We start from the raw sequence: 19,171 nt of genomic DNA, 5'->3' as shown, positions 1-19,171 counted from the left end.
GACTCCACTGACTGGTCAAAGCACTAAAACCTTATATTGAGGAGTCCATTGGCTTGCTCTGTGGTGGCTCTTTTCTGTGATGACAGCAGTTGTAGTCACTCTAAGCATCTGTCAAAGGTTGAATATATGTGTCAGCAGCCATCTCTTCAACGATAGCTCTTGTCCCCTAGCAGACATCCATGTATGGTGGCATAAACAGCTGTGGTACCTGTGATTGCTTCAGGATGAGGTCATGGCAGCTGCTGGGATACCGTGCACAGACCTGCAGGAAACACTTCTAGGTGTCGCACACCAGATGAATATTGAAAGAGTGGAATCTCTTCCTGTTTATGAATGCTCCTAGCTGCTTTGCTGAATCCTTGATGGCCACATCCTGCACCTGCACCTGAGGGAGTCCAGCGATGGATGCAAACCCTACTGCCCTCCGTGCCTGTGTGACACCAGTGGTGAAATGTAATCTGATAACCTCTCAAACAGGGCATCATAATGTCCCTATGCTGTGATGGGCAGTCGACTGCAAGATGCTATTGAGGTTTCCTGCTGCCTCTTGGAAAGGTCCTGGACCCTTCTTCTTAGCCCACTAACTCCTTTAGGGCCCCTCCCTCCAACTCCCCTCCCACAATTGATCCAATTCCTATCAAGCTACCTCTCTGTAACCTCTGTACACTCAATGGTCACAGTGTGTCACTGCATGAACAGCTTTCTGAGCCTTCCCGCTTTTATGCACCAATATTAAATGGATCCACTTGCACGGCTCCCACTACGTTACCATCTCCTGTTCAAGGATGTGGTTGCAGCCCTTAATGTTCCCCTGACTTGAAACCAAAATCACCCACTGCCCTTTAATGAGCTCTTAAGCAGCTTGGTCTCATGATGAATTGATGAACGACTATATTCTGGCAGGTTGCCAGATACAGGCCCTGACGTCCTCTCCCAAAGTTGCTGGGAGACTGGACTGTGTTGGAAAGCCAGCACACCACTTGGGTGCAACACTGTGGCCCTTCCTGCCTCTGGCCCTGCCTTCTCAGGCAAATGAATTTTGCGGCCCATTAGTTCATCAACGATCAATGCTGCCTGCTTTTATTACTAACAGCTTTTCTTATTGTTACATTGTAAATCAACACACACTTATGCTTCCTGTTGCAAAAAATATTATATATTGCATTGCCAATGAAAACCAACTCCACTGTATATTAGAAAATTATTTTTTCATATGTGGGTACAAACTGTATATTAAGTATTATTGCACTGTGAAACCATAATTACTGAGTGCTCACTTTGTAATGCTGTAATCATTTACAGCAAATGAACATTACATCAAAAGAAAAATGTTGAAATGTCGTATTCAAAATTTTAGATTCATTATCCTTCATTCCCAATCTCATTGAGGAGTTTGTTACTTTAAGTAACAGATTGTTTATCAAAATTTAGTGAAACACACCTTGATGAGAAAACGGCAGTTTGCTGCTCGAAGAGAACCTGCAATAAGCTGAAGTGTATGCACCATAAATAAGAACAAATTACTGGGACATTCCTTTCATTGCTCAGAATTGGAAACACAGCATGTAGCATTTTATGGATTTACTGCTGTTGCTGCTGATAAACCTATTCAGGAACATTGTGTTTTTTAAGGGATTTACACATAATGGCGGCTATGCAAAGATGAAGCTTTCTTCACTGCTCAAGGCTCTCCTGAAAATGAAATGTCTTTATCACTGCATGGGTTGCACAGTGACCATTTATTAGTCCATGGTCCTTGTAAACACCAATGCTGCCATTACAATTATGCTGACAGTTTAATACTGGCCCTGGGCTCAGGTTCTATATAAGCAAATCTTCCAGTGTTGGACTAGTTGTATTAGTCAGGCCCTCTTTTGGCATGGGTCACACCCTGTTAAATGAAATGTTTTGTCCTTTAGTAATAAAATGTTGGCATTTCCTGGGTGAGAATTCCTCCACTCAATCACTACCTCTACAAATAACAATCTTGTTTGACTTGTGTTATGATCCTAGCTGAGGTTGGTTACCTTTGGACAAGCTTAATCCTAGAGTGGAACCTAGCGTGATAGATCCTAACTGTTAATTTAGATACGTGGAAAATAGCTACTGAACAGTGTCATTGGAGTCAGCTGATGAACTATTAACAAAAGAATAAAACATTTACTAAACAAGAAAAGATGAACTATATTACAATACTCCTTCACCCACAATTATACCTTTACAGATATATACAGACTTGTTAGAATAACACAAGTTGCAAATGCTATCTTATTCTTTAATGTTCACAGGAAGTACACAGTCTATGTACACCTTTGGAGACCTATGGTCAGATATACCACACTCTGAAACCAAGTGACAGATGTCACCTCAACCAGATGCTATGGATCTCTTCTCTACTCCCCTTAGATGCTTGTCACACCCTGAGCCAACAAGTCTCACTGAACTCCGTCTTTCACACGAGGGTTTCCAACCTCAACTCTCCAAGACCTCACCTTGCAATCTTCTCCTAAACCGCCGCTTTCTCTCAGATGTCTTCCGCAAGGGTTCACCTCCAGGGTTTTCAACGCTCCTTCCGAAGTTCCTCTTCCCTAGGTCACCACATGCATTCAAGCTGTCTTCCACAAACTCTTTCTCACCATCTCAGCCATCAACAGTACCACTGCTTCACATGCCCATAGTACAGACCTTCAGCCATCTCTTTAAACCTTCTTGCCTCTTGCAAGTTGTCCTTGCTTTAAATCTGCTTTCTGAAGCTTTTGTCTCTTTAAACCTGAAGATTGGAGCCTCTCTCTCTGCCCCTCACTCTTAACTTCATTTGAGAGGACCTTTTCCAGGTTCCTGTCCTTCCTTTGACAAGGTCTGCTTGGGACTTTCCCTGCTCCACTCCCCTGGATTTTTGGGGGTTTCTCTTTAGCTTGGGTCTAGCTATCTGTCCCCTTCTAGGCTGTTTCTCTGGCAGCTATCTTCAAAACCAGCTGAACTCCAAAATCTTCCAAATCAAATTGCTGTTTATCTTCTTGTGTGTGTGTCTATGGGAGGGACCTGCTTCTCTGGACCCTGTTGCTAGATAACAGCACAGTTTTTCCTCTATTCCTGTTTGTTTTTAATTCATTCATTTATGGAATGTGGGCTTCGCTGGCTGGGCCAGCATTTATTGTCCATCCCTAATTGCCCTTGAGAAGGTGATGGTGACCTGTCTTCTTGAACCGCTGCAGTCCATGTGGTGTAGTACACCCACAGTGCTGTTAGGGAGGGAGTTCCAGGATTTTGACCCAGCGTCAGTGAAGGAACGGCGATATATTTCCAAGTCAGGATGGGAATTTCCAGGTGGTGGTGTTCCCATCTATCTGCTGCCCTTGTCCTTCTAGATGGTAGTGGTTGTGGGTTTGGAAGATGCTGTCGAAGGAGCCTTGGTGAATTCATTAGCTTAGCTTAAGTTGTCAAACTCGCATTAGAAATGCAGACAACTTTTAAAACTTAATTCGACTTTTCTTAATACATAGATACAGAAATATAAATCAAACTTAAACTTTAAAGATAAAACTCATTCCTAACACCCACAAACACAAATACAATTTACTTAAACTATCTCTGTTTCTAAACACTTTTTAAAAGGAAATGTAGTTGTGCAATTAGACAGACAAACTATACCCTTGACAATTTTGGCATCCCACCTTTTGAGGGTTTATTTGGTACAAATTTTAAGGTGTGTGGTTACTCATTATGCTTCGTATAGTATGCTCATGGTACTCAAGGCAGCAGCATAATTACCAGAATCAGAAGATTGTGGGTTCAAGTCCCAGACCACAGGCTTAAAAACATCATCTCAGCTAACACTTCCATGTAATACAGAGAGAGTATGGCACTATCAGGAGTGCCATCTTTTGAATGAGGTGTTAAAACAAAATTTGATTTCATTTTATGCCCTTTTAGAAGGAAAAAAAAACCCATGTTACCCTTCAAAGAAGTTAAGTTTTCCATAGTGACCTGGCAAATATCTATCCCTCAACCAACATCGCTAAAATAGAATATTTGGCTATTTGTCTCATTTCTCTTTGCGGGATTTTGCTTTGTGCAAATTGATTCCTAATGTAGGAAAATCAAAAAGTTCTTAATTGGCTTTAAAGTTCTTTGGTATATCTTAAAATTAAGAAAGGCATCATACAAAAAATATTCTCTTTTCCTTCCCATCATATACCCCTGCCTAAAAATGTTTAGCATAATTTGCATTCAACAGGATTCATTTGCACCCATTGGATATCAATTGCATTCAAGAGCAATCATTGAGCTATAATTTAACATTTTATGTACCGTAACTGACATTAGTGTCATCAAATACCCCAAACCACAGCATTCAAACATTTGCGATTAGCAACATCACTTAAGCATTCAGACACCAAAAACGATCATAGAGTTTATTTTCCATACTTCTGAATTTTGATAGCTTCAAACATCTTAAAACTGAGCTAATTTTAGAAAAAGCAGACCCTGTTTTGATGAGGTACTTATATGTTTTTCCTTACAGCCTACAACTTGTGCAGCACAACTGTACCATGTCATCCCACCCCATTCCCCCCAACTGACCACCCCACCCCACTTGTGGGGGTCCTGGATGAGCGCAGCTCCAATAAAATTCAAGAAGCTTGACACCATCCAGGACAATGCAGCCCACTTGATCCACAAACATTCACTCCCTCCACCACCGATGCACAATGGCAGGAGTGTGTACCATCTACACGATGCACTGTGGGAACTCACCAAGGGTCCTTAGATAGCACCTTCCAAACCCATGGCCATGACCATCTAGAAGCACAAGAGCAGCAGACACATGGGAACACCACCACCTGGAAGTTCCCCTCCAAGACACTCACCATCCTGAATTGCAAATATATCGCTGTTCCTTCACTGTCACTGGGTCAAAACCCAGGAACTGCCTCCCTAACAGAACTATGGTCCCACATGCACTGTAGTGGTTCAAAAGACAGCTCACCATCATCTTCTCAATGGCATCTAGGGATGGGCAGTATATGCTGGCCTTGCCAGCGATGCTCACATCCCATGATTTAATTTTTAAAAATTATAAATTAGCATAAAAGATCACAGAAACACAATTGAAAGTAAATTACGCTTAAAATTCCTCAACTTTTTTCCACTGATTTCATTGCTGTCGGGCAATTTGCGCCAAAAAAAACAGCGCCACCAAGTGGAAACTCTAGATTGGTATATATAATAAAATATGATGTTAAAGGTTAGACTCACCTCTAGAACATGCTCTGCCTGCTGCTCTCGATCCAGTTTCCTTGATGTAGTCATGATTAGACCTGCAAAAACAGAGATATTGCTTTAGAAAAATGTTATTTTTTTAGTCACCTGGCAGGCATATTACCAGTGGGCTAAACTCCTCTGGTGTGGTAATGCTTAGGGAACATATTTAACCCAACTAACCTGGTAGAAATGAATGAGGGGGGGCTTGCAAAATGGAGCTTCCTACGTTATTGCCCATTAGTACTGGAAATCCATGAGCTACCATTTTAACTGCTCATAAATAGTAGTCCCATTACGTCAATATTTTATATTTTATCCCAGGCTTGAGCCTTCAAGGCCTGAATTTTCCTGTCGGCAATTTGGGGGCTGGGCCCGCTCGCCGATGGGAAAATGATGCGGGATGAGGTCGGTAGGAATCTCCGACGTCATCCCGGTCCATTTAAATATTGAGGAAGACAGGTGGAGAGCGAAATCAGCGGTCCGCCCGCTGACCTGTCAATGGCCAATTAAGGCCATTGACAGGATAATTAAGGTAGTTAAAGGCCCTGCCCATCCAGGTTGGTGGGCAGGCTAAGAGCCCCAGCTTCTGATAATACATGAAACCTCATCCACTGGTGGGATGAGGTTTCATGTCTGCTTTAAAAATGTTTAATAAATTTTATGTGATATTTATTAACATGTCCCATCTCGTGTGACATTGTCACATGAAGGGGACATGTTAATAATTTTTTTATTTTTCTATTTTTTAAGTTTGTAAAACTTTTGCTGATCTCCCTGAGACAGCATTTAGTCTTAGGGAGCTGTGCACTCTTTTGCGCGCACGTGTGAAAGAGCATACTTTGACAGATGGGGAATCCCTCCTCCCCCAACCCCGTACAGGAACCGCATAGTGCTTCCTGTTGGGCAGACCGCTGGGCGGGCCTTAATTGGCCCGCCCACTTAAAATGGCTGCGGGGCCCGCCCGCCAACCCGGGGCAAAATTCTGCCCCAAGTCTTTTCTGGCAGGGAAAGGAAGATCAACAGTCAGAAAGAGGCACTCTGCAATAGGTGATAAACTTCTACTTGTGAAGCAGGAGATGTAGGGGTGCCTTTCTGGTTGCCACAAAAAGTCATACCCTCCATTACCTCAGACATGAAACACCAGCTCTTACACCCATACCCATTCTGCTTGCTCAATCCTCCTGAAACCCCTAACCCCTAACTTATCAACCTTCATCGTTCCCAGCCTGTGGCTGATGGCCACTGAATATCCACTCCCACCTGCTGACCAGATGTTGCCTTCTGCCCACTTGAACAAGACTAGAGAGTTAAATTGCATGCGATTTCCAAGGAATTGCTTTTCATTTTCTTTAATGTGCGCTTGACAAGCAATTGATTTATTAAAAAAATCAATAGCACACAAATTCATCCCGACAACAATGAATGCAAAATAATGAAAATGTGCTGACATTGGATTTTACACAATGAATTGGCACAGGTGCTGCACCAATCTTTAACTAAACTAATGAAAATCTCACATTCATAATTATGCTCACATTTTGACCTCAAAATTGCAGTTGGAATTATGCTGAAAATTCTAATAACAGATCCTGAAGACAGTAAGGCAAACCTTACAATCAGGAACTGAAGGCTTTAATCTATTTTATTATGATAAATTACTGGCAAACTTAATTTGTGAAGAGTAAGGAATTGCAGTTGAAGTGGTGATGTTAATTAAATGCATATAGCAATTCTACTGAGATTTCCAACAATAAATCCAGCCACAATACAAGTGATTATAACTGTTAAGTACATAACTGCTCTATGAAGCAGTGAAGGCAGACAGAAAACACTTCAAAGAAGGGGCATCTGTCAAAGATTAGCATTAGGAATGCTAAACATTTCCACATGGAATTCAAGATCTGGCCTCCAGAGTTGTGACAAATGATAATTCTGTTAAAGTAGTGACAATCTGAGAGTCCAAAGATTGCTAATGGTGCTTACTGTTTATTACATCATTTCGTGGTTAATTTCTTAAAAAATCTTTGGGTCTGGTAAGAGAAGTTGGTTGCATGCTCCTTGGTGTTACAGAGTGTTAGCCACAAGAGAATGTTCATTATTAGCAACAGTAATCAACTCAAGTATTACCATGAAGAACCACACTTGCTCTTGCTTTCAACCAAATGCTGCTATGAAGCTTTCACTACTTTGAGATTTACACTTTGATAAGTAACTTATTACTGCAATTAGAAAGCCTGAAAAGATTTGTTACTGACGTGTTATTCTTTTAAGCCACCCTTGCCTGTGCAGAATTTAATCTGGTTAGAAAATTACAATATTCCATAAGTCTGACAAGAACCATGTCATAGATTAACCACATTTTGAATGACTGTGTCTCCTCAAACTACCTTCTTTCTAATCATTATGTCAGGTTTTTTCCCCATGGTCTCCTTCTGCACTTTGCAAAGCATCCTTTGCAGCTCTCTCGCAAACAAAATTATTACCCATGATGGCTGAATCCGTTAACATCCAAGGCTACCTGATACCTGACTTTTGGGCATTGACTCCCTCTCCCTTAACAAAGCCTCCCTTCTTGGTTACCTATTTTGTGACTTGCCCGATCAAATAGTTGCAGTGCCTCTCTTTCCAAAACATTCACCTCCTAGGAGCATCTTACTTTCTTTTATCCTTCTCATAAGACCATAAGACATAGGGGCAGAAATTAGGCCATTCGGCCCATGGAGTCTGCTCCGCCATTCAATCATGGCTCAACCCTATTCTCCCGCCTTTGCCCCGTAACCTTTGAGATCCGCTTACCAATCAAGAACCTATCTATCTTGGCGAAGATCAGTGGGAAACCAGGGGATTGGGAAGCCTATAAAGACCAACAGAGGACAATTAAAAAAGAAATAAGGAGGGAGAAGATTAAATATGAGGGTAAACTAGCCAGTAATATAAAAGAAGATTGCAAGAGTTTTTTTAGATATGTAAATGGTAAGAGAGAGGCAAAAGTGGACATTGAGCAGCTGGAAAATGACGCTGGAGAAGTAGTAGTGGGGAACAAAGAAATGGCGGAGGAACGGAATAGATACTTTGCGTCAGTCTTCATGGTGGAAGACATGAGTAACATCCCCAAAGTTTAAGAGAGTCGGGGGGGCAGAGGTGAGTATGGTGGCCATTACCAAGGAGAAGGTGCTAGGAAAACTGAAAGGTCTGAAGGGAGATAAATCAACTGGACCATATGGATTACACCCCAGAATTCTCATCTCCCACTGAAATTGCTGTGAAGCAACACCCATCAAACCCCATGCTAACGTTCTCATCAATATCTCTTCTGTTTGATAGTGCACTCAAGTGATTTCAATCTAAACTCCTTCTCATCTGAGTTTTCTGTCTTTCTACCATCATCTTGGCTCACTCTTCACATAATTTTTCCCACCTAATTACATATGGACTCTCATGGGTCCTTCATTTCAAAAAGTACCAATTGCCAACAAAGCTATTTTAGATCACATCCTGTCTCCTTTACCATTACTGCCCCTATATTGTCCCTATGCCTGGTAAAACCTTTACCCCAGATCCCCTATAATTCACTTCAAAACTACTTTCTTCTCTGGCCTCCCACCCAACCGGATTCTTTTGCTATTGCCGATCTGCTCAAATGCTCTCGTGTCTACCTGAGAAACCCTGAATCTGTTCTCTCCAATTACCCTATTTCAACACCCCCTTTTTAAGATCCCTGAATATCTTGTCACCTCCGATCTCCACAGCCACCTTCCCCAAAACTCCTTCTTAGATACTCTTCAGTCCAGCTCTTGTCCTCCGCGTAGCACCAACACATGAAAGTCAATGTCACAAATGTACTCCTTTGTGAATGGCTGTAGTGGGTTTTCCCTCCTTTTCCTTATCAGTATTCAATGTGGTTAATCATTCTTCTCGATTTTCAGCCCTGTGGGAATACCTTTACATTGTTCCATTATTCTGTGTCCAAATGCAGCCAGCATATCTCCTACAATGGTTTTTCTTTCATTCTCAGCAAGTAACCTCTCAAATTCTCTGAAGTATATTTCCTCTGTACACTTCAGGGTTGCTCCTCCATGATGATAGCCTGGCAGCTGTGGCCATTTTTAAATCAAATTTTATTTACCCGGTCTTCAAAGGATACCTTTCTCTGTCTCTGTAGGCAATGGCACCTCCCATCTTGGATGGTGGTGCTGTCAATGTGTCATTGCTGGAAGACTTACTATTTACCCTCCAGCTTCGGAAGCACACCCACAAACCTTAATTGGATAGTGAGTGTGCATCTGGCCATTATTTGATAGCTTGCCCAAAATCACATCGGCCAACTAGTGCCGACACAGCACGAGGTCTGGATCCGCATCTCATCCTGTGTCTGCCGTCCAATCAAGGATGGTCAATAGGTTTCTGAATCTGCAGGACCAAGAAGGAGATGGCCAACAATTTTACCAGAAGAGGTGGGTATTACTCAGGCAGAAAGGACAGAGCACATCAAAATGGAGACGGTTTCGGAAGTGCTAACACAATTCCAAATATAAAGAGACGTGAAGCCTGTAGGGCCAATGGAGTCCTCCCCATCACGCTCCTTCATCCCTTATTTACTCATTATTGGCTACATGTCACTTCCGGCAGGACTGCTGGAAGGTGGGAATTTGTTGTGGTGTCAACTGATGCCCTTAATTCCAATCTTTCTCCCAGTTCCTCTTCAAATACACCTCTGAGGGACTGGGAAGATTCCGCTGCAGAGTCCAAACCAAAAATATAAAGCAAGAAATACATCTTACAGAAAACAAAACAAAGATTACAAATACAGATGGGATCAACAGGGATAGATGAAGAAAGTAAAAAAAACATTTTAAAAAGATCTCCAACACCAACTACTTTCTGAGCGAATGAAACTACACGCATAATGTTTTTGGGCCAACATGGTTTTCCAACAGCAATTATTGCTTAGCTCACCCTTAAAAACTCACTTGCTATTGAATGCACTCGTCCTAACTTTTTCATCTGTTTTTTAATGCGGAACAGGTGAGCAAGTACATCAAGTCCACAACATTATCATCATCACATGCTAAATCTATCAGTGAGGACTGTGGAGGAGCAGGATACCTCTGATAGCAACTTTTCGGATTTCCACATTTATGCATGGATGAACACCAGAAGTTGCTATCCGAATTACCCCATAACTCAGACGGCTCTTAGCCTCACCCTTATCCTTATTGCAAATTTGGCCCATCTGCATGGATTTTGCCGTCAGCTGCAAATGAATGGTGCAAGCTGTTCATTACACTAGCCCACAGGCTATAATTTCTGTGTGCTTTTTCATTGTTACTTGCATTTGAGCGGAAATGCTCTCTACTGTGGATGTGAGATCCGTGTGAACAGTGTGTGTTCTTAACTAATCAGATTGAAGAATCCTTACTGAGGCACACTGGTCCTGATATTTTATTGGTGTGGGGAGGGGTGAGATCTGGCCAGGAATGATTTGGAGTTTTAACTCCACAGTGTGCAGGCCTTTTTAAAAAATTAGATTGACAGGTTTGGTTCCCTGTCAAGTGTAGTCACAGCCAAAGAGCATGTAAGTGTTTTGCTATTGGGGTGGAATCGTTGGGGACAATGGGGATTTGGTAAGATTGAGTTCAGCATGGTTTGGAGGATTGCAGGCTCAGAGAGGATAGAAGGAACATCTTGGGAGTCAGACTGGTGGAGGGAGGGTCCAATCGTGTGAAGTAGGGCACAAAGGAGCCAGGGAGTGTTGGGGGTGGGGGCGGGGTAAGGGAAGCATATCTGCTTCTCCTGGCTCACAACCAGCGCTAGAAAGCATTTACCAGTTCCATGCTGCAGTCTTCACCTCCTTTTTCCTGCTGTATTCCCAAGACACAGGAAAAGCAATAGCCAAGCATTGAAGCTGGAAGAGAGTTAGAGTCTGAAGTGCACAGCCTCATTAAAATATTTAAATGAGAGAGCCACCTGTTCCCACCCGTTCTCCATTAAATTGAAGATGGGTGGGTTTGAGACAGGTTGGGTTTGAGTTTGAGAATTTTTACATTTTAATATCCTATCTGGCCCAAACTCACCCATTGTTTGGAGTTAAAATCCAACTCCCCTCCCTTACCAAGTCTAAACCAGGAAGTGTAAGTTAGAATATTTAATTCAGTGCCAAATAATGTACATTAAGAGAAATAAAGATGGGGAAAGAAAGCTGGGATAAAAGAGAAAGATAAAAGAGAAAATAAGTAAATTTAAAAATCTCCAACACTAATTAAAATTGGATGGAAATTGACTCCACACTTGGAAAAGTAAATTTCCACTACCAGCGAAGCTGTTGGGCTATAATTAAGGCATAGTACACCATTAAATATTAACTTAGGCTTAAATGAACAGCATGTTTAGTTATCTAGTACAGAAGAATGCAAATTCATGCCTTTCATATATTTGAAACTGTTGACGAGTTACTGTTTAAAACTTTTGGAGGAGCAGGCCATCTCTAACAGCAACTTCTGGATTTCAGCACTGAACCATGCATAAACTGAATGCTAGAAGTTGCTGCCCAATTTATCCTTCAATAATGCTGAGTGCTGATAACCTAACCAATACAATTATTGTAAAATCCAGACCATTTTGTATTTTAGTAAATGCTATCATTGAAGATGAATGAGTGCACTTAATTTACTAGAACTGCAGAACTTACACAAATAATTATCAGCTGTCTTATTTCACAAGATGAACCATCTCCTAAATTTGCCAAGTACCATGCCATGAATGCCTTTTTAAAGCAAATAACTAATAGAATAGCTAAATTCCAAAAACATCAATTGGATTACTTACTGTAATACCCTAGATCTTATTATTTACAGTTGCTTTATCAATCACCTCCCCTTCATCATAAGGTCAGAAGTGGGGAAGTTTGTTGATGATTGCACAATTTTCAATCTCATCCACAACTCCTTAGATACTGAAGTGGGATGTGCCTGCAGGCAGCAAGACCTGGACATCATTCAGGCTTGAGCTGATAAATGGCAAAAAACATTTGCGCCACACAAGGTGAGGCAATGACTATTTCCAAAAACAGAGAATCTAATCTTCTCCCCTTGACGTTCAATGACATCACCATTGCTGAATGCCCCATCATCAACATCCTGGGGGCTACCATTGATCAAAAACTTAACTGGGTCAGCCATATAAATACTGTGACTATAAGAGATGATCAGTGGCTGGGAATCTGGTGGTGAGTAACTCATCTCCTGCCTTCCCAAAGCTTGTCCAATGTTCCTGGATGAGAGCAGCATATTAAGCACTCAAGAAGCTTGATGCTATTCAGGACAAAGCAGCCCACTTGACCCAATCCACTACCTTAAACAGTCACTCCCTCATCATTGGCATACAATGGCAATAGTTTGTTACATATTCAAAATGCACTGCAGCAACTTGCCAAAGCTCCTTTAACAGCACCTTCTGAACTCGTCACCTCTGTCATCCAGAAGAACAAGGGTAGAAGGTGCATGGAAATTCAAGCACCTGCAGGTTCCCCTCCAAATCACACGCCATCATGACTTGGAACTATATCACCATTCCTTCACTGTCGCTGGATCAAAATCCTGGAACCCCCTCCCTAACTGTACAATGTGTATACCTATGCCACAAGGACCACAGTGGTTTATGAATGCAGCTCAATACCACCTTCTCAAGGGCGATTAGGATGGACAATAAATGCTGACCTTGCCAATGTCACTTACATCTCACAAACAAATAGAAAAATTGTTTTTGTTAGAAAAGTCAACCATCCCAAGCAATGATTGAGTCAGGTTACCAGGCAATATGTACTGTTCCAAATATATATTTTTAACCTTTTCTAAAGTTTTATTTTCTATTTGCATATATTTCTTCTTTTACCAGAGAGGTTAATAGGAAGTTTGCTGCACTGCTATGAAGGACTGAGTTTTCCATGAGAAAAGCAGGCTTTTTACCATTCTTTATAAACCACAATACTCTGATGGAGGTAAAACCAGAAAGCAAATTGCCAAACGTTAAACTTATTTGCCCACTAATGGACAGGTTAAAATGCAAAGGCAGGAGAGTGAAAGCAGATCACACACCCTGCCTCACAGGAAGCATCACACACTATATACCAAGTGTACAGAAGAAAATGAATTTAGATCAATTGGGACTAGAAAATAAATCATGTGATTTACAGTCATCTGATAAAGTATCATAATTCTGGAAGTAAATAAACATCTCTTGCTTGCACCAGCTGGAATGCAATGGACCGGAATCTGTTATTCCATTGTAGTGACTGAAATTTCAAATATATCCACCATGAATACAAATGTATTACAACAGGGGCCAGGGCTGTCATTGTTTTTGAAATCATACAATCAAAATTTTCTATCCGCATACTAATAACTCTGACGTACAGTGATTAATCAATTGATCTTACCAGTCTAATGCTTCACTAAACCAGTGCAGCTGAGATCAATAACTTGATAGCACCAAGGCTAGAATCTGCCTCCACTGCTGTAGTGCTGCTCTGTGTGGCCATGTCATGTTATACCATGGTGCAGCCTGCTTTTATGACACCTTAATTTTGAGAGAATGTGTTCAAGTAAAACACTGCACATAAAATAATTTTGCTACGATGTACAAAATACAACTATTTTTGACTATCAAGGCTGAAGTAGGAAGCAATTATAAAGTAATGATTAGAATTAGAACAATAAATTATTAATTCTTGCTAATGCTAGCTTAAAAATGGGCCCATTATGATGAACAAAATATGCTGTATAACAAAAGAATCAAAGCTTTAGATTTCCTATGGAAGACCTTATTCTGCATCACGAAGAATAAAGCATTATTTTCACCGTGAGACTGAAACCTTATTGCATTGCCAACTTATTATCTGATTCAGCCTAAGGTTTGACACATTGTGCTTTGTTGATAAAAGACTATAGACAATAAAATAAACTGTTAGGTATTATATCAGACCATAGCTTGTGCCTTGAGTAACCTTGACATTTTATTACTTTGGTGAAGCTGTCCAGCACTACTTGCAACATAAAGATGCAACAAAACCAAATAACAAGTCTCCTGTATCGACAATACAAATCACATGTCGTTGACTTAAGCATTAGTAACACAGTTATCAAAGGCAGCACACATTGTTCCATCAGTTATAAACTTCAGAACATTCATGATCACAAAGCTAGAAATTAAGTGAAATTTCTCTTTAGTTACCTTCCACTGTCAAAGTTCAGTAGTCTGTGAGAAAAAGGGGTGGATCCAACAGAACATAATAGTTACCACACCGTTATGGATAGTGAGATAATGACCTAACAGCTGCTTTCACAACTCAGTGTGTTCCTTTTGAGCATTTATTTATCCTTGGTCTCCTGTCAGTAGTGATGCACTCCTGGGTTTAGACAGAAGTCTAGGTTGCGATGATACAGGAAATAATATCGGTCTAAATGCATTGATAATGTCAAATAATTCCATTATTGATAATTAATTATTTTTACGAATCCATTAGTAGTAATCAGTAAGAAAAACATACTAAAGGTAGCTGTCAAAGAATTTAAAAGGTTAAAAGGCACAGAAATGTGAAAAAACAATGTTCTAAATGTACAGTATATTTGGTGCAAAAAAAGTTTTGAAACACTGTTGTGATTTTGTAAGTTAAAAGGGATACGAATTAAAGTTGTTGCTGCCTTCAGAGGCTTGAGGCACATTTGAAGGGCCTTCTTTTGCTGGTGAGTGAGAAGGTAGCACTGCGCTTTGCAACAATATAAACTGGTCAAGCCAGAGGCTGCCATTTTGTCTGGCTGCTAGATGACTCACTGCATTAGTTCACTGGTAGAGGCCAGTGATTAATCATTGATCCATATGTATGATATTAGGGCAGGCGGACTGGAATCAAATGAGCGTGGCAGGAGGCTGTGGCAGGGTTCTTGTGGGAATACTCCCCAGCAGTCAGATAAATGGACTTTCTTACTTTTTGTTAACAGTAAATCTTAACACGTGACTCCAGACATGTGACCTTCCATTCTTTAATGGTGAAACTCAAAAATAGGGATGAAGTGATGGGGAGAAGTCTTTGAAGGGAGATATTGAGACCACTCAACCTGTGCACAGCATGCATTGGCAGATTTACCCAAGATTGCGTCTTTAATGGAAGTGTTCTCAAAGACAGCTAAAGTCAGTTGCAGAGCATGCAGTCCTGCTGGATCTGAAATATGCAGATGAAACATGCCTGGATCAGATGTTCCTCTGGTGTTGATAGCATCTTTAGAGCCCTGCACTGGCCCAAGACACCTCCATGAACAGCATGGATACCTCTGTGCTCTGTACTTCCTCTTCTGCCATGTCCTCTTCCTTCAATGAGATCTATCATTTCAGTGCCTAACTCTCTTCCAAGATCCATCTTCTTTGGAGGGCTATGTTATGGAGTGCACAGCAGACCACCACAATGCAAGGGAGCCTTGCAGGCATGAACTGCAGGGTGAAACCCAACCAACCCAGGCACTGGAACCACGGCTTCAGAAGTCCAATGGCCTGCTCAGTGGCAGTCTTTGTGAGCTTATGGCTTTGATTGTAATGTCTCTGTGCCTCCGTCTCAGGTCATGTAAAAGGGAGAGAAGCCATTTCTTCAAGGTACAGCCCTTGTTCCCTAGAATGCATCCACTAAGTTTGGATGCTGGCAAGAAAAACTGTAGCACCCTGGAATGCCAGAGGATGAAGGCATGATAGCATCTGGTAGGATAGCAAATATAGAAATGCAAAAATCTTGTGGCTGAATTCCAGCTGAAAGTATAGGGAGTGGAGGCCCTTTCTTTTGATAAATTTCACTGGCCACTGACTTAGCACCTTGATGACCATATGGATACAGTTGATCATGCTCTACACCTGTGGGGTTCCAGCGATGGAGGCAAATCTCATTGCCCTTTGTGCCACCAAGACTCCATCAGTTTGAAATTGTATGTACTATTCAGCTCTCACAACAGGCTGAGATGGAATGTTGTGTTGCCACTTGAGAGACACCACCAAGGTCTGCTGCTGATTCTTGGAAGGGGCTGGAGGTGAAGAAGTTCAAGGCCACAGTGGCTTTGACATCTACTGGCGGACATGGTGAGCAGTGCTGCAAGGTTTGAGGTCTTCCTCAATCAGGGCACAAGTCTCAATGACCATCTGCCTAGGTAGACACAGCCCTCCTCATGCCCAGTGTTCTGTATCTGCTCCTGAGGATGTTGATCCTCATTGTCATTTGACCTTATCTCCGAGTACCTTAATCCTATGTTCAATGGTTGCATTGCTTGTGCTCAGCTTCACTCACAATAATTATTAGGCCTCTCTGCCACTACCCCTTATGCCCCAAATCCCGAGAGGGTCACAAACTCATTCACTACCCTCTCACACACAGACCACATGCTCCACTAACTCTGTTCACCAACTGACATCTATGTACCAATGGCTAAGTGTACTTCTCAGCCATGCTCTCTTTAATGGGTCCAGCTAAATGAATGCTGTTATGTTACCACCTCCATGCTTTAGACTGTCCTTGATCTATCATATAACCTGTGCGTCCCCACCAAAATTCCAAACTGGCCCTTGACGAGGTGACAACAAGCTGCTTAACAAGGTCAGTTGGCCTACTGTCTGAATTGAGGTCCCACCTTCCCCATCCTCAGCAAAACTGCTGGTGGCCAGAATGGCAACATCAAACCGACAGACTGGTCAGTGGCCCAAATTTTTGTGTCTATCTTTCTCCACATTCGTCAACATTGGGGCTAAACATCCTGCCCCTGGTCACTTACTTAACATACATTGAAATAATGTGAGCGATTTGTAAATAGATTAGATGCAGAAATGTTTTCTTAATGTCTTTATCAAGACCACAGATGGGTCTGCTGGTTAAGCCTGCAGCATTTGTTCTACTCAGATACAACCCAGGCCATTTCTATTGTCACCAGTATTTTTGATGCAGATGTGCTTTGATTTTTATAGTGAAAAATCCAGATTTGTTCTGTCTTCAATGTCTCCTTCAAGCCTCACTCATTCGTTCAGCGAGGAAGTAATACTGCATCTGCTCTAGTATAACTGGAATGGACAATGTGTCCAAGAATCCATTATGAATTGTGAAATTACCCCATACCTGTTTTCCTGGGAAAATAGACTCATTCAAGGCTAAGGCTTATAACAGACACATACCAAGCAGACCAGCTTCTTCTGAAACTTGCCACTCCATTGCACATGCACAACTACATAGGGAAAAGCACATTACTGCTATACATTCCCGCACAAATGGTTTGAAGTTCCAAATTTCAGACAGAATTACATACTTGTTTTTTGCACACCATATAACTTGGGCAATGCAAGTTCAAACCCAGGACATTGGTGCAGGAATTCCTCAGGCCAATGTACTTGGCCCAACCACCTTCAGCTACTTAACAGTGACCTTCCCTTCACCCAGATTAGAAATGGGAATATTCACTGATGCTTCCACAGTGCTCAGTGCCATTTGCAATTCTTTGGTAATGAAGTAGTACATGTCTAGGACAACATCCAGGATTTCAATGTCAGTGTGGTCTATGAATCTAAAATCATTAACATCAACACCATAGGGGTCACCATTGTCCAGAAACTTAATTGAAATAGCTGCATAAATACTGTGGCTAAAAGAACGGGTTAGATGTAGGCTGTGATGAGTGTCTCATCTCCTGATTACCCAATGTCTTTCCACCACCTTACAAGGCAAAAGTCTGGAGTAAATGCTCTTCACTTGTCTAGATGTGTGCAGCTCCAACATTAAGCAAGAAGCTTGATGCCATCCAAGTCAAAGCAACCCACTTGAATGGCACCCAAACCGCCACCTTAAGTATTTACATCTTCCACCACTGGGGCAACACAGCTGTAATGTACATCTACAAAGTGCACTGCAGCAACTCATCAAGGCTCCTTTGACAACATCTCCCAAATCTGCAACCTTTACCACCTAGATGGACAAGGGCAGAAGATTCATGGAACACCACCACTTCCAGGTTCCCCACCAAGTCACATAGTATCCTGACTTGGAAATATATCACCATTCATTCATACAATAAAAAGCAAAAAACTGTGGATGCTGGAAATCCAAAACAAAAACAAAAATACCTGGAAAAACTCAGCAGGTCTGGCAGCATCTGCAGAGAGCGACATAGTTAACGTTTCGAGTCCGAATGACCCTTCAACAGAACTAAGTAAAAATAGAAGAAAGGTGAAATATAAGCTGGTTTAAGGGGAGGGTAGTCCCATAGTACTGTTAAGGAGTTCCAGGATTCTGACCCAGCGGTGGTGAAGGTATGGTGATATAATTTCAAGTCAGGGTGATGTGTGGCTTGAGGGGAACTTGCAGGTGTGATGTTCCCAAGCATTTGCTCCCCTTGTCCCCTTTTAGGTGGTAGAGGTCACAAATTTGGAAGAAGTTGTTGAAGAAGGCTTGACGAGTTACTGCAGTGCATCTTGTATATGGTACACATGATGCCACTGTATGTTGGTGGTGGACGGACTGAATGTTGTAGGTGGTGTACAGAGTGACAATCAAGCAGCTTGCTTTGTTTTGACGTTGTAGAATTTCTTGAGTGTTGTTGGAGATGTACTCCTCTAGACAAGTGGAGAGTATTTCATCACACTCCTGACTTGTGTCTTATAGGTAGCGACGGGCTTTAGGGAGGCAGGATGTGAATTACTTGATACAGAATTCCCAACCTCTGACTGGCTTATGTATCCACAGTATTTATATGGCTGGTACAGTTCAGTTTCTGGTCAATGGTAATCCCCAGGACTTTGATAGTGGGGGATTCAGTGACAGTAATGCCACTAAACATTAAAGCAGATGGTTACATTGTCTCTTGTTGGAGGTGGTCATTGCCTGGCACTTGTG

At 41.7% G+C, this 19,171-nt stretch overlaps 1 protein-coding gene across 1 annotated transcript in view; it reads right to left on the bottom strand.

Annotated features, from left to right (window-relative positions):
- The window catches only part of LOC121283992 (protocadherin Fat 3-like), a 619,931-nt gene that overhangs the window by 257,141 nt on the left and 343,619 nt on the right, over window positions 1-19,171 (bottom strand). Inside the window, exon 4 of the mRNA XM_041198874.1 lies at window positions 5,260-5,321. Within this exon, the coding sequence (XP_041054808.1) occupies window positions 5,260-5,321 (62 nt within the window). The remainder of the gene's footprint in view (window positions 1-5,259; window positions 5,322-19,171) is intronic.

The sequence above is a fragment of the Carcharodon carcharias genome, chromosome 11 (genome assembly GCF_017639515.1).
Source record: "Carcharodon carcharias isolate sCarCar2 chromosome 11, sCarCar2.pri, whole genome shotgun sequence".
Classification (NCBI taxonomy): Eukaryota; Metazoa; Chordata; class Chondrichthyes; order Lamniformes; family Lamnidae; genus Carcharodon; species Carcharodon carcharias.
Note: the sequence above shows the minus strand (reverse complement) of the source record. Positions and strands in the feature narration are given on the sequence as shown.